At 40.7% G+C, this 17,150-nt stretch overlaps 1 protein-coding gene across 1 annotated transcript in view; it reads right to left on the bottom strand.

The window, feature by feature from the left end:
- The window catches only part of ANKFN1 (ankyrin repeat and fibronectin type III domain containing 1), a 137,117-nt gene that overhangs the window by 100,350 nt on the left and 19,617 nt on the right, over positions 1-17,150 (bottom strand). Inside the window, exons 3-5 of the mRNA XM_039343567.1 lie at positions 12,868-13,078; positions 5,441-5,635; positions 4,446-4,559 (exon numbers count right to left, since the gene is read on the bottom strand). Of these exons, the coding sequence (XP_039199501.1) occupies positions 4,446-4,559; positions 5,441-5,635; positions 12,868-13,078 (520 nt within the window). The remainder of the gene's footprint in view (positions 1-4,445; positions 4,560-5,440; positions 5,636-12,867; positions 13,079-17,150) is intronic.

The following is a 17,150-nucleotide window of genomic DNA, read 5'->3' as shown; positions in this document are numbered from 1 at the left end:
ATGAGGGGATAGAAGGGAACTCATCAAATTTGCAGGCAACACCAAGCTAAGGGAATAGCTAACACTTTAGAAAATAGATTCCTGAATCAGAAGGATGTTGACAGACTTGAGCACTGGGCCCTATCCAGCAAGATGCAGTTCAGTGGTGAGAAAAGAAAGGTCCTCACTTAGGTAGGAGAACCAAATGCATAGGTTTACAACAGACAGAACCTGGCTCAGTAGTAATAACTGTGAGAGAGAGCTAAGTGTCCTAATGGACGACCACTAAATTATGAGACAGCAGTGTGCTGCAGCTGCAAAAAAAGCCAGCTGCATCAAGATCATGAGAAGTGATAGTACCAAGTTCTACTTCACTAGTGAGGCCACACTTGGAATACTGCATCCAGTTTGTATCACCACAATACAAAGAAGATGCTGACACCCTAGAACAGACATGTCAAACACAAGGCCTGGGCGCCAGATGCAGCCCGCGAAGTGGCCTGCAAAGCCATTCTGGAAACAGTGAGGGAATGGCCCCCACTGCCTTGGCCCTGGCCCAGGCCAGCTGGGAGCCAATGTACAATTTTGTGGTGGCCATCTTGGCACGTGCCCCGGTGGACCATGCTTTGGCACTTGCCCTGGTCCCACCCCTTTCTGCCAGAGACCCTCAGATCTGTCCCACTTCTGCCCAGGCCCCCATAGGCAACCTTGATGTGAATGATGTAGAACTGGCCACACCCACCCAGTAGGTCACACCTACTCCATCCACACCCACCCAGTAGGCTGCACCCACTCTGGCCACCCCCCCCCAGGGCAACAGCAATGCTGATGCGGCCCTCAGTGAAATTGAGTTTGACACCCCTGCCCTAGAAACTCTGCAGAGAAGAGTGAGAAAGATGATAAGGAGTCTGGAGACTAAACTTTATGATGAAAGATTAATGGAGGTAGGTGTATCTAGCGTATCAAAAAAGAAAGATTGGGGATAGCTGTCTTCCCATACTTGAGGGGCTGTCACAGAGAAGAGAGGATTGACTTATTCTTCCAAGCACCAGGAGGCAGGACAAGAAGTAATGGGTGGAAGCTTGTTAACTAGAGAACCAACCTAAAATTAAGGAGAAATTTCCTAACTGTGAGAACAATTAATCAATGGCACAGTTTGCCTCCCAGAGTTGTGAGTGCTCCATCACCAGAGGTTTTCAGGAATAGACAAGACAACCACTTGATAAGGTCTCCTGCCTTGAGCAGGAGGTTGGACTAGAAGACCTCTGAGGTCCCTTCCACTGCTATAATTCTAAGTTCTATGGTATACACTACCAGCCAGCCAGCCAGTCAATTTACAGAATATAACAAACAAGCAAAAGAACATTTTTAAAAATCAAAACAAATCCCCACAGGCACAACTCTGCTTTCACCCCTAGAAAATTCCTGAGTTTAATTTAAAATCTGTTATCAGATACTTCTCTCTTTTTCCTCCTCAGATCCTGGGACTCTGAGCCAACACTTTGACAAGATAAAATAGATAATTGTTTTAACTTTCCAATCTAGTGATACCATTGCTGCCTGAAGACAAACAAATCCAGCCAGAAAGGCAGACATTGTACATCACACTTTTCCAATGAAATTTTCTTAATGTTTTCTTTTTGAAATCCTCTTAGCCAATTCTTCTGCAGGCACTGCCACCTTAGCCTATTTAACAAGATTAAGCTACCGTTTAGCATGCTCCCTTTTTGCAATCCATCTACCAGGCACAGCCTCAGTAAAAGCAACTGATGGCTATGGAGCTTCCGAATTACATGAATGGCATTAATATCGAAGCTACAAGACCCAAAAGCATGCACGCAGGGCAACGCGCCGTACTTGAACAATGCAGCTTCTTTGGGTTTTAAATGCATCTGGAAGCTCAACATCAATAGTTCACAAAAGTATACACTATATTGGTAGCCTTTGCATTTTGCAATCTCAGTAGCATTACCAAAACTATGAAGCACAGATGTTTCCATGGACACCTGTATCCTTTTCACTACCTACATTCCAGGTAGTGTTTCCCAGGTGAACCCTAGGTTGCCCTTTTTAAAAAGATAGCAGCAATGTCTTGCTGTTGGATGCAGCCTTCTCTTTCTGCTTCACCATCAGCTTCGCTGTCGCCTTCCTCTCCAGATTTCGCTCCAATATTACCCCATCCAATTTAAACCTAGAGAACCAGGGATTTGATTAGCCCTGCAACCCAATCACAATCACAAATTAGCAAGCATCCCAATCACAACCCCTAAAATAGCAGCTCAACCACATGCAGATCTTGGGAATAATCAGAGCAGTCAAAGCAGCTAAATTTTATTCCGAGCTTGAAGCAAAATAGCTTATTTTGGTCTGACCTCAAAACAAAGACCTTGGAGCGTATATATTTTGTTTCAGGCTTAGAACACTTCAAAGAGACATTCTGAGGTTGGATTACTTCAAGGTCTACTAGTTTTCTGTAAGAAAAATTCCTACGGGAAGCAACAGTTGAGAGATGGATCTCTGCCCCCCCCCCTCTCGGATTATTTCCTGAGCATGTCTTCCCAAGGAAGGAGAGGTTTGCAATCTATACCCTTGCTGTAAATACGGGTATAGTTTAGTCCTAAGCTTGAGCAAGAAAGCATAAATAAAATAACAGGTTGAGAAAGATTTGTGACAGCTACATCCAAGCTAGTGCCTCAAATGCTGCACGGAGAGATTCCAGATTCCATAGTTCTCAATCACTATGGCCTATAGCAGTGGTTCTCAACCTTTCTAATGCTGTGACTCCATAATACAGTTCCCCATGTTGTGGTGACCCCCAGTCACTTATACATCACCGGTTGCCAGGGCCGTGTCCAAAGAAAAGGGGGGAAAAATGGCGGACAACCTTGTTTGGCGACCCCTGTGAAATGGTCGTTCGACCCCAAATGGGGTCCCGACCCACAGGTTGAGAACCACTGGCCTATAGAAACTGAGAGATAATAACGGGTGAGCCATCCAACACATTTAAAAGGTCGAATTCCGAAAGATCTCCCGTACGGAGAACTAGTGCAAGGAAAGCACCCCAGAGGGAGACCTGAGCTCCAATATAAGGATATCTGCAAGAGGGACCTAAAGGCCTTGGGAATGGACATTAACAGCTGGGAATCCTTGACCTCTGATCGTTCAGCCTGGAAGCTAAAGAGGCAGCATGGCCTTCTCCAATTTGAAGAGACACTTGTGCGGCAGGCTGAGGCAAAGAGGTAGTCCCAGAACCAGCGAAATCTGGGGGCTGGACAGGGGACAGATTGTATCTGCCCTCAATGTGGAAGGGACTGCCATTCTTGAATTGGCCTTTTTACCACACCAGCTGCTGCCTTAGAACCTCTTTCCAGAGCATGATACCATAGTCTCTCAAGACTGAAGGATGCCAATGATGACATTGGGGGAAGTTAATTTGGACCTGCAGTCAAACAACATAACAAATTCCACTTTTAGGCCAGAGCTCTCTTGTGGTTATAACTGTATATGGCTCTAGAAACTGAAAAATCTAGATTTCAGTGAAATGGGATGGTAACCCCAAACACCACCAGGAAGTAGCAGACAAGTAACTAGGTGGCTCTTGTGATAATCCCTAGTTACTACTGAAACAAATATTCCTGCCCTTATTTATGTATAAATTTAATCTCCTGCCTTTCATATAGGAATTCAGAGCACTGTATAGATAGCGATGCCTCCACCTGCTTTCCCCCATAATAACACCTTGTGGCTTTCATTAAGGAATGGCCCCCACTTTCAGCTTTCTTTCATGTTTTCTCATCTGTGATAGTATCAATCGATAGGTGAATTAACGGAAGGCGAATCTTTAAGGACTTGTGAAGAATAAAGGGAATTATGGCAGGAGCAAAATGAAGACAAACTGTGCTTAGTCAAAACAGTATTTTCCCCAAACAATGATGGGAAGTAAAACATTGTGAGCTGCACATGCTAATAGAAAGGAGGACTAGCATTCAGTGTTACAAATGTTCAGCTGTGAATCCTGAAAAAAACAACAACTGAGGAGTGAGTGTCTCAGTTCTGCATTTCAATATCACACTGAGATGTTCTACCTGGGGTATATGTGGCTGGTATATGAGAAACAGAGGGCTATGATCTTCCCTCCCTTCCCCTCCCCCCTCCCCTCTCTTAGGTTTGGGCAGGGAGGATTCTGTGTCTTTTCTAGCTTTTCTTAATTACTACCAAGACCGTGTTAGGGCTTAAACATGCTTTCATTGAAGAGAGATACAGAAGAGGGAGGGAGGAAGTTTGAGGCACACGTGGCTTTAAGGTGTCAGATTGTCTTCCCATTACTAAAATAAATCAAATATAGTTCATATCTAATCCATGTCAGATTGGGGAACTTCTTTCAACTACCCCAAAAAAGATATAAAGCCCCCATTTCGTTTAACGAGCGTTAATGAAAGCTTATGAAATCGATACAAATCTATTACCTTTGTATTTTGTAACCACTGCTGAATTGATGCTATGAGGCTCTTGGAAAGTGACAGTGAGTGATGTGCTGCTTGTTACCATAAGGCAGATGTTGGTTGGTGCCTCGGGGGCTCCTGCGAACAGAGGAAAAACACTGTACTCCATGCGGAACAAATACTTTTCCAACCCTGCCCTGGGTCATTGAAGAAATGAGTCGAAACCGTGCAACCTGGGTGAGCTTTCTACTGAAGTCGCTTGTGTTTGTAATGAAAACAAGGCATCTATACTAATGAGACTGCTTGACACCATTGGTTTTCCTTGCTCTCTTCATCTATCTGAGAGAACACAGCGTATCTTCAATGGCACGTTCTTATATGTAAGCACCGTACAAGATTTAGAATATCACCGTCAGACCTTTCCTCAGTCACTCAGGCTCTGCCAAGGGGACAGAATAATGGAAGAGCTAATTCATTCCAATTCGCATTTAGAATTATTTAGACCCCGATTGTGCTGTATGTTTAGATATCATTTATTTTATAACTTTTAAAAACAAATATAAGAAGCTGTTTTTAATGCACGTTTGTGAATTTGTCAGTCTGGCAAAGTTTTAGCAGTTAAAACTTTCCTGCATGTGAAACATAGATTATTTGTTAAAGATTTCATATTTTCTGACATCATGACTGCACTGGATATGAAACGTATTTTACTATATCGCAAAGCAAGAGGTCCTTCTACTGTTTCAAGCTGGTTCCTTAAGAACGTCTAAAAATAGTTGCTAACCTTCTTTATGATAAATGTCCATCTCCACGAATAGACAACTGAATAATTCTTTTCTAATCCTGCACTTGTCTTATTTTAAGAGCAGGCAGGTTGCTGTTCTATCTGTAACCCATTTGTCAAGCCAGGTTAGTTGCTCAACTGAAACACTAAGGAGGAATCCCTGGAAACCCAGTCTATGAATTATTTCTGTTCTACACATTTCACTCATCCAAACATTTCTCCCCACGGCTCTTACTGGAATGTTCAAAGCTGGACTTCATGCGTTTGTAAAGCCGGTATCTCCACTCCCAGGCTTTCAGCTGCTTCTCCTTCTCAGAGCTGTCTGTGCCGAGACTTTCACTCATGACTTGTGCAGACAGGTCACTCACCCGTTGCTGAGCTTCTTGGACTAAGTTGCTCAGATGGACGGATCTGCCTTCCACACTGACAACTGCTAGGAAGAGGAACTGGGTTAAGTTCCGGGACTTTTCAAAGGAAAATTTAGAAGTTAATCAGCTTTGAGGACAGAGGAGTTTATACGAAATCATATATGAGAGAATATAGTGTATGAGAAATATGGGTATTTTAAAAAGTATTACCCTGCATACTTGTGGATAAACCCAGGGATGGTGACCAGTCTGTTACAATAACCTGTAAAGGTGTCATCTACTGTTCGAGAGAGAACCAACTGGTTCTCAATTAAAATATGGGTAGTCCTCATTTACTGACTACCAATGCCATGCAGTGCAGTTGTTGTGAAATATCATGGGACCCCAACTTGCAATTTTAGTGCCAGCTTCTCCATTGATTCTGCTTGTTGGAAGCTGATGGTGAAGCACACAAGTGACAATCAACTGACCACGGGGTGCTGTAACAGTTGGAAACACCTGCCATTGTATAGTATCTGAATCTCAAATCACGTGGCTGTGGGGATGCTGTCATGGTCATAAGCGCGAGAACAAGCTGCAAAGTTATTTTTTTTCAGGATTGTCATTAACTTCAAACACTATTAAACAGGGCAGTTGTAAAGTTGAGGTATGTGGATGAAAAAAGTACACATAACATTTGAATTTCTGTCTTCTGGATCTATGGTTGACCGTTAACACTTTGCAGTGACTAATAGCTGGTTTTCTATCTTATCAAGGGTTCCTTTAGCATCTACAAAAACGAGCATCTTCTCAGAGATGCGTCCCTGAATCTTTGCCTAAAATCCTTCTTTGGTTCTAGCCTCAGTCAGTAATGCTCAAAGATATGGCTCTGCAGTAAATTTGGGTAGAGGGATTTTGAGATGATGTTGGGAAAAATATGAAAGAACCATTAAGAAGAGGACTTGAAGGAAGGATCGTACAATCCAGAAGCAAGTGTGAGAAAGAAACTCAAAATAACTGTGCCTTATTTTTATTTTATTTTTTTAGCCTAGATGGGGACAGAGAGAAATTTGGACAGACTTTCAAGATTCTGTTATTATACTTTCATCAATAATGTCCCTGAAATCCCTGTGATGTTTGTTTCTTGATTTGGCCTCCTTTGAAGGGCTGATAATTTGTTATATTGATATGTTGTGCAGTTGTGACCTATAAGGAACTGCAACATTGTTGCTGCATCCTTAAACAGCTTACTTGCCACTCCATGGAGTTGGATGCTTTTAATATTGCACCCAAAAAAACAATTGTGGGACCATTTTAGCACAAGCCATAAATATTTTGCCTACATTTTTGCTTTCTGGATAGAATGATTATTTAAAAAACAAACAAACAAACAACCAGATTATATTAAAGAAGATACTAAAATATAGTTGAGTTCATGGAAGATAATTCCTTTTTCTAACCTTCTTTGTTCAAATTACTGATTTACAGAGACTACTCTAATGCATTTGACCTGAATATCATCTCCCTAAAGATTTGTTAGATTCAGCATTAAAAATTTTCTACATTTTGCATTGTAATATACAATATATATTGCATTGTAAAATTGTAACTCTGGACATTGCTGGTTATGTTTAAGACCACACTGATGTCATTTTTGATGTTAAATTTACAACAATTTAAGTTAGAATAAAATGCATTTTAATGAATTGTAGGAATTTTTCAAAGATTCTTTTTCTCATTTTGTTGTATAAAATATTTGATAAAGCACAGTAGTACTTTTTTTAATTTGGTCACTGTGTTTATAAACCAGTATTGTTAACTTACTATGTTTGCAAATCCACCAAATGCTGGTTATTGAGTGATTAAATAGACTTTTAAATAGATATATACAGAATCCCTTGGCAGTTATTTAAACTATAACCGCACTCCACTGTTACCAATAATTTATGGTAAATGCAAATACCCTTTCATTTCTTATAGAAACGAGTCTTTAAATACTCTGACAACTTCTTAAACATTTAATGGTATCACAGCAGGGTTTCCAGAGCATGTTAAGCCATGGTCTATTTTAACTGTAGTTTGTTGAATAAGCCAAAATAAATAGGCTCACATTACACGTGAAATCGCAAAACATAATATTTAACCATACAGATACAACCGTTCATTTAGTGACGCTTCAAAGTTATAACAGCACTGAAAAGAGTGACTTTGGAGTGATTTTCACATATCTGTTGCAACATTCCCCACGGTCACGTGATCAAAATTCGGGTGTTTGGCAACTGGCACTGTCCCGGGGTCATGTGACCACCATTTGTAGCCTTCCCAGCCAGCTTCCGACAAGCAAAGTCAATGAGGGAAGCCAGATTCGCTTAAGGACTGCATGATTCACTTAACAACCATGGCAAAAAGTTGTAAAATGAGGCACAACTCACTTTGCAACTGCCTTGCTTAGCAACAGAAATTGTGGATGCAATTGTGATTGTATACCGACGACAACCTTGTACAGGCTGAATTGCAAAGCAAAGCAAAGCAAAGCAAAGCAAAGCAAATTGCCACATAAAGGATCTAGTTCAGGGGTAGGCAACCTTGGCTCTTTTATGACTCGTGGACTTCAACTCCCAGAATTCCTGAGCCAGCCATGCTGAGGGGAAAGGGAGAGGTTTCCAAACTGAGCCATGCTGGCTCAGGAATTCTGGGAGTTGAAGTCCACGAGTCATAAAAGAGCCAAAGTTGCCTACCTCTGATCTATTTGATACCAATTTGCATCCCATCTTAGCTATCAGCTTTGGAAGAAGGACCCCACTTGCAGCAGTGATCTCTTCATAAAATTCTCCTCTTCAGGTTTCCAATGGATGGAGATAGCAAATGCAAATGGTGATCAGCACCGTGCATTATTTAACCACGGAAGTGAAGTGGCTATAGGTACCTGGCCTGTGTTCACAGGCATGTTTGCATTAAAGGCACGAAATGAATACTTATTTACGATTGCCCCTCCGTGCCATCAGTCTGCATTTATTCATAGATGGTCAATGAAAAATCAGCTCAGTCGTGTGTTTTTTTTTAATTGCTGTTTAGAACACTCCAGGCTGTGTTTTCTTGTAGATTTGTCATGCCTAATGAATGTTACTTTAGCCGTCAATCACGTGCTTTATTCCCTGTCACCCCTGATTCTTTTTTTTTTCCCCTCCAGTCACGAACCATGACAGAAAAATAAACAAATAAATATTAAATGACACAACTCTTTTCACTGAACAGCTACAGTAACCAAGGAGAGAGAGAAAGTCTCCCAGGAAAGTTAAAGGAGGCCAGTTTTTTTTTAAAAAAAATGCCAGGAAATTGTAGCATCAAGGTACAATTTCCTGGAGTATAAAGACTGGCAGATCCATACTAACTGTTGTTAATTTAACTCTACTTTAAATTAACAGGAGAGTTTGCTAAATTCAAGCTCTTGAAGTGGGACTAGAAGACCTCCAAGGTCCCTTTCTGACTCTGTTATTCCCTGTTCTAAAAGTTCTAAGTAAGATGTCAGAATTTGAGTTTCGGTTTAAACTATGGTTAGCTAATTCCACAAATCACATGCTCTCCCCTTGCAAGCACACAGACAAGGGGGGAAAAAAAATATGAGGTGGGACGGTTCCCTGAATGGAGACAGTGGGGAGTGTCATCAAGCAGGCGAGCTGTTCTTCAGGTACTCAACAGGCCTGGCTTTGGACAAGGGTCAACCAAGAACAGTCTGTGCTGTACCACAGGCAAGTTCAAAGAAAGCCTGTGGTTGATGGTTATCTTCCAGCCAGAGCTCAGGTATCCTCTCTGGGGTCTAATGAGCCCCAAACTCTCTCTCTTGGCTCTAGGTCAGCGGTTCTCAACCTGTGGGTCATGACCCCATTTGGGGTCGAACGACCATTTCACGGGAGTCACAATACAACGCAGTCCACCATTTTTCCCCCTTTTCCTTAGCTGTGCTACTCCCTTTTATTCTATTGGCTTTTGAAAGCCAATAGAATAGACTCTCTTGAATAGAGTCTAATTCTATTGGCTTTCAAAAGCCAATAGGAATTGTCCAGGGTGTCTCTGCCCTGCTGAGCCCGCCAAAAGTCCCATTCTGAAAACGGTGCTGCAAGTTGTCTGCAGCAAAGGCGAGCTGTCTGGAAGCTTCCACCCCTTCCTGCTGAGCAACTACTAAAAGCATAAGTAAAAGAGGGCCAGGGGTGGGAGGTGGGAGGCCGGCGGGCGCAGGTAGGGTTGCTGGCGCACGTGGGGCCCGGCGGGTGCCTTACCTCCCTTGGGCTGGGCCAGCTGGTGGCCCAGCCGGTGGTCGGCCTGCTCTGTCTCTGCCGCTTGCCAGCTACGCCTCGGCCGGCGCAGGGGGTGGCACCACGCATTCGCGGCGCTCCTGGGCAGGGAAAGTCCTCGATTTATGACCGGTTGGGTAGTCCTCGACTTACGACCGGTTGTGGGGTCACAGCATTAAAAAGGTTGAGAACCACTGCTCTGGGTTGTCTGCTTATTTACAACTACCATTGCTTGGTTTCCTGTGAGGTTTGTTGCTATTGAAAATGAATGCATCCTAGGGCAGTTGAATTTACTGAGGGCTGTTTTCAGTTCTAGATGCCTATGAATTCTCGTCTCAGGTTAGTCTGGTGATGGGGAATCCACGGGGAGCTCCTTCTGATATGACTGAACCCCAGACAGCTGTGAGCCAGCAGGGCTAATCGGAAGCAAAGTTTGGTCACCTTTAGAAGACCCCGGATCCCCTGTCTCTGAATTGATGGGAGAGGGGCTGTTGTAAAAATTTGATAAATAAAATAAAATGACACATCATTGTTCCTGAGATATACAAACACGCACACATATACACACATACACACATGCAGACATATACACTCACACCCACATCTACCCATACACACACACACAAACAAGCACCCATACATACAGACACATACGGTAGGTAGGTAAAGATTCACATACAAGTAGTCCTCAACTTATGACCGATTTTCACACTTATGACTGTTGCAGCATCTCCATGGTCATGTGATCAAAATTTGGGTGCTTGGTGACTGGCCTGTATTTATGATGGCTGCAATGTCCAAAGATCATGTGATTACCATTTTGTGACCTTCCCAGCTGGCTTGTATGACAGCAAAGCTGGTGAGGGAAGCCAGATTCGCTTAAGGACTACATGATTAAAATGAGATGCAATTCACTTAATAACTGCTTCGCTTAGCAATGGAAATATTGGACTTCATGGTGGTTGTAAGTCGAGGACTATCTATATACATATACATCCGTACACACATACACGCACACACATACACACACTTTTCAAGCTGGCAGAATCTTAGATAAACTTAAAAACTAAGCAGGGCCAGATTTGGATAAGAGACCATCATGAAATCTGAGGGCTGTAAGCTAAATTGGGAAGTTGAAAACATAGCTTGAAGAAGGCAATAACAAACAGCTTTCATACTGTGATCTATGGACGTATCCTTATAATTACAAGAATTCAAACTTCGCTTGAAGGAAATTTATTTTTATTGCCAAATACAGGATTTTGCCATACTAATAGGTAGCCCAAAGACTTTTTATTCATTACTGCTAAATAACAAAATCATGTGTTTGGGAGCTACATAATATGAAAAATACAAGTAGCCTTAAAAAGGAAGTGATCGTTTAGATTGTATTTTGCAAGCAATTTAAAAGGGGAGTTTTTCAATTAGTATATCTCACCCAAGCAAAATTCTGCTGGAAGGGATTTTTGTCTAATCATTGAATTTTTATGTATTACCAGTTTTTGTTTTTCAACACAGTATTTCAAAAACCATTTTTGCAATCTTTCTATATCTCTATGATTTATTCATCATTTGTATGATAGTGAAATTTATACATTAATATAAAAGCTCGTGCTCCATCAAAATTTTGCCAGCAACGCATTTTGGTACAATCATATGCCACATGAGAGTCTGGCCTGTGATACAAACTACTGTTCAAGAAGGCCCATTTGCAAACTGTTTTTTTTTTTTGTTGTTGTTTTACTGCAGTTGTGGCTTAAAATAACTTAGTTCATTAAAAATCCTTTTCTCCAATCAGATACGTACGTGAAGATACTTTGAAAAGGTGTGACAAAAAAGGGCAGTGTGAATTAAAATTTTACAGGTTAAGCATTTTAAATTTCTGAAATATATAGGGAAATGCTGCTTTATAGCATCTCACAGCACCACTTCCTTCCAATCATTAATCCCAGATTCAAATTTGGATTTGAATGAATATCCTTAAGATGTCCAGGGGGACAAAAACGAGTATTAAGCTTGACAGCCAAAAGAAACCAAAACTTTTCAGGTATATCCACAGGGCCTTTATTTACTAGTCACACTGGAATGAATGGATGATTTAAATGGTTGTTATTGCCTTGTTCCATTCTGTCTTCCTGCCAGGCCAACAGCTGGCTGCAACCACAACAGCAGGGTCTGTATGCTTTCTTCTTGTAGAACTAGGGAAAAGGTATTTTATGACTAGCACTGTATTCCATTCATATCTGTTCAAAACAAAATTTCACCGGCCAGCTCTATAAATTATATTAGGCTACAGTTGCTTTTAACTCTGGTTTGCCATGATTTACACACCACTATGGCATGTATGCATTGTGCTCAATTATTATATAGCTTGTGAAGTTATAGAAGGCTTTTGGATCCGAACGCAAAAAGCATGTTAGAATACAGTGACAGGGGCATATAAGTAGTCCTTGACTTATAACCATTTGTTTGGCAACCTTTCAAAGTTACAACATAGCTGTAAACATAGTTCAATTTTTTAAAAAAAAGGTCAGTAATAGAATCATGATTGAAAATGGTTCCAAAAGGCAGAATTAAAGAGAGGAATCTTGACCCCACCAAATGTAAAATGGAATAAATGGGACAGGCATGTACAAATCCTGAGGAAGTACATTTAATAATAATTGTTTGATATAAATACTTCAGCCTTTGAGTAGGCAATTATGGAACATCTACCAGTTCTCCATGATCCAGATAGGATAGGATTCTTCTTCTTGCTGATTGATTGTATACAAGCAAAAATACAAGTGGCTTTAAAGAACCAGTGCTTTTTTTGTTAAAAAAAAAAAAGGTGCCGGAACTCACACATGTCATAAAACCCACCTTGCCAACCCTACAAGGTTCCATCCCAAAAAGGTGCCGGAACTCCATTCTGGGCGTTCTATGACAAAAAAAGCCCTGTAAAGAATTGTGTGCTACTTCCCCTTTGATTCATTCAATCATTTTAGTATGATTCAGCTATTTTTGCATCCTGCGATACTTACAGTGTGGACTCTCTTTTGCACCAACTTTCATGAGGATCTTGGCAATGGGCACATTATTCGTCAGGATAGCGATGTCCAGAGCTGTTAATCCCTCACTATTAGGTGTGTTGAGATCCAACTCCTCCGGGGTGTATTGGTAAAGAAGAACCTGGACAGCATCCAGGTCCTGTTGCTCCACAGCCTCGAACATGGCTTCGCAGCACTGGAAGTTCTGTTGGTGAAATAACTGGGTATGCCTTATGGACTTTTACATCAATTTTTAAAAACGTTACACTAAAAATATTATTTAAAGGGTACTCAACATTTTTGTACATTTCAGTAACTATATGAAAGTAGACAGCTAGACATTTGGTATAGGGTTGATCTTGAAATGTTTCAAAACAAGATGCTGAAGCTCTTTTTCTGATGGATGTGTGGGGCGGGTGGATAATGTAAGAGTAAATGTTGCCATCTTTATCCATGGGCAATATTGAGACAATTGTTGTCTCAGGCCTTGTTCACAATTCTGTTCTGAAACTTGAGATTGATTGAAATGGATACATGCTATTCTCTCTCTCTCTCTCTCTCTCTCTCTCTCTCTCTCTCTCTCTCTCTCTCTCTCTCTCTCTCTCTCTCTCTCTCTCTCTCTCTCTCTCTCTCTCTCACTTTCCTTCCCCTTCCCACCATTTTCTAAAGCCACAGTAAGTGCCAATTACAGTAGAGTCATAGTTTACTTCAGAGAGTGAATCTGACAATGCTATATGTTTGGTCAATTGCATCTCAACAGTGAGAGGGTGACATTTATAAGGTTCCACAATGCTCAGAGCAGCATTCATTGGAAGTGAACACCAGAGGACCATTAAGGGCTCTTCAGACTTGGAGCCTTCCCTGAATGGCTTCCTTCAAAGTGCTTCCAAATGACCACCTTTACTTTCAAGTGACTTTCAAAAGCAACATGAGTTTAGTTACTATGTTATGGTTGGCAAATTCTGAATTATTAGCTTTAACTTTGCACCATTTATCATACTTTTTATGTATTACTGAGATTTTAATTATGACTAGCTTTTGAAAAATAGCAAGGCTGGAAAATTGCTGTAAATAAATATTTCAAACAAATAAAATATGCGTAATTTATTTACCCTGTCAGTAATAGTTAATTCTGAAGAACAGGGCTGGACTAAATGGCTTAAATAAATCACAAAATCTATCTATCTGTCTGTCTGTCTGTCTGTCTGTCTGTCTGCCTGCCTGCCTGCCTGACTGCCTACCTACCTACCTACCTACCTACCTACCTACCTACCTACCTACCTATCTATCTATCTATCTATCTATCTATCTATCTATCTAATCATTTATATCTATTTATATCTCTCTCTTGCTATCTAATCATCTATCTATATTTATCTCTCTATCCTTCTCTGTCTTTCTTTCTCTCTAATTATCTATCTATCTATCTATCTATCTATATCTATCTATCTATCTATCTATCTATCTATCTATCTAATCATTTATATCTATTTATATCTCTCTCTCGCTATCTAATCATCTATCTATATTTATCTCTCTATCCTTCTCTGTCTTTCTTTCTCTCTAATCATCTTTCTCTCTAATTATCTATCTATCTATCTATCTATCTATCTATCTATCTATCTATCTATCTATCTATCTATCTATCCTATACCCCAACAGCTTTGGGACCCTTATTTGAATGGCCTCAATAAGCAGAAGGAATCATGCACCAACAGTGTTCTTTTAGATATATTTTACAACATAATGGATGGCTTCGCTTAGGCTAAATCAAAGAAATCATTTTATGGCTTACTATAATGTGTGAACCAGCCTTGAATGAATTAATGAATGGAATGAATGCTTTTTAATTATTATTATTAAATATTTTTAATATCAAATAGTTTTTAATAATGATGAAATAATAATTTTCAAGGAATATGAAACATGCAGAGACATCTGCAAGTGCTTCATCAGAATGCCAAAAGCTGGGTTGCACCTTAAGCTCTGTCTCTACCATATGCATGATTTACAAATATACAAAAGGGGTACAGCTTGTGTTGTGTTGGTGTGATACTAATTTAGTAATTTGTCCCCTCTTGAACAGCCCTCTCCCTTTTTCAGGCTGGCATCTTCCAGCTATGATGAGCCTCCAGTTCTGAATTCAAGCCAAATTGTCTTTGGGATATTGTGATCCCAACACATATAAAAGACTACCCAAGTGGGAAGGTTGGTGTAGAATAATTTTAGAATAGATTTCAGTTGAAGAGAATTTAGTACTGAGATTCAGATTGTAGCAGCCTTTCAGTTTAAATAATAATAATAATGATGATGCTTCATTTTTAATTAAGAGATTTTGTTGTTGATTGTGTTTTAACTGAAGAGAATGGAGAAAAGAATTTCAGATCCAACTCTATATGACTCTACCCATCACTTTGCATTGAAGATGTAGAGTTGTTTATTTTCCTTTTGAAATGCAAATGGACTGAGCTCAGGACTTTACTCTAAAACAGTGGTTCTCAACCTTTTTAATGCCGTAACCCCCAACTGGTCGTAAGTCGAGGACTACTCAACTGGTGCAGTACCATTTGCAGAATGGGACTTTTGGCGGGCTCAGCAGGGCAGAGACAGCCTGGACAATTGCTATTGGCTTTTGAAAGCCAATAGAATTAGACTCTATTCAAGAGAGTCTATTCTATTGGCTTTCAAAAGCCAATAGAATAAAAGGGAGTAGCACAGCTAAGGAAAAGGGGGGAAAAAATGGCAGACTGCGTTGTTTGGTGACCCCCGTGAAATGGTCATTCGACCCCAAATGGGGTCCCAACCCACAGGTTGAGAACCACTGCTCTAAAACAAATACTAGCTTCAGAAGAGGATTGCCCTCTGGAATTCCATCTCTGAGCTAATCCCTGGAATTTGGTAGCAGAAATTATCAGCTCCTTAAAGAATATAATTCACGCTGGAGGTGAAAAAAAATCCAAAGGTATGAAATTACATATAGCACTCATTAAAACATTGGATCTCAGAAAGTTTGGGCTTATAATCAGCAATGGTGAATAATAAATATATGCTAATAGGTTTCCCCTAATATCCTATGGCAGAGGTCCCCAACCTTTTGGGCACCAGGGACCGGTTCCATGGAGAGAGGTTTTTCCAGGGACCAGAGGAGGTGTGGTTTTGTGTGCTACCTGCATCCCGCGGATGGGGCCTTGCTTGTTCGTGCAGACCAGTTGCTGGCATGCCATGGCCTGGTACTGGTCCACAGACCAGGAGTTGAGGACCCCTGTCCTATGGTATAGTTGGCAAAAATAAAAATAAGTAAATAAAAAGGAAAGAATATTTTAGCCATCAGAGCTAAAAATAAATCAGGGTTGTGATAATCCTGAGAAAGAAAGTTAGGTTCAGAAATGTCCCATCATTATCTGATACTTCTTTATGGGAATTAAATCTATAACTCACTGGACAGATCCACTGCGATAGAGGTTCACACTCCAACAATTAATGAAAACATACCTAACATGATGTGCCATTTCTAGAAAATCTCACTATGCAGAAGTAAGTGCCATATCAAGGATCCAAACGTGCCATCACCCATCACATACTTTATGTCACACCAATCATCCCTGTGATCTGATATTTCCAGATCATCCAGAACATGGCTGTATATGAAGGAGGAAGGATTGATATTGCTCACCGTCACGTAGCTGCATTACATAACTTGGTATTTAAGCCCAGAAAAAAAAAACAACAACCATTAGACCTCCCTTTAAAAGGCAGCTTGCTCAGATGGAAAAGAACAACCAGAGGAAACAAATCAACCCATTTTCTTGCAATTGCACTTGAAAGAAACAGGTACAGAACCATGTTATCATCCATAAAGTTTTTGCTGACAAAGATATCTATCTCAGCAGCAATGCTCAGCAGTGGTGACTTAGAGGGTCCTACAAAATTCCCCTTTTACTATCCCTTTGGGATAATTAGAATAGAATAGAATAGAATAGAATAGAATAGAATAGAATAGAATAGAATAGAGCTGGAAGGGATCTTGGAGGTCTTCTAGTCCAGCCCCCTGCTCAAGCAGGAGAACCTATACCATCTCAGACAAGTGACTGTCCAGTCTCTTCTTAAAAACTTCCAGGGATGGAGCACCCACAATTTCTGGAGGCAAGCTGTTCCACTGGTTAATTGTCCTCACTGTTAGGAAGTTTTTCCTTAATTCCAGGTTGCTTCTCTCTTTGATCAGTTTCCAACCATTGTTTCTTGTCTGCCCTCTGGTGCTTTGGAGAATAATTTGACCC

The sequence above is a fragment of the Crotalus tigris genome, unplaced genomic scaffold (genome assembly GCF_016545835.1).
Source record: "Crotalus tigris isolate CLP2741 ecotype Arizona unplaced genomic scaffold, ASM1654583v1 scf7180000017865.1625608, whole genome shotgun sequence".
NCBI lineage: Eukaryota > Metazoa > Chordata > Lepidosauria > Squamata > Viperidae > Crotalus > Crotalus tigris.
The sequence above is the reverse complement of the archived record's forward strand: the minus strand, read 5'-3'. Positions and strand labels throughout refer to the sequence as shown.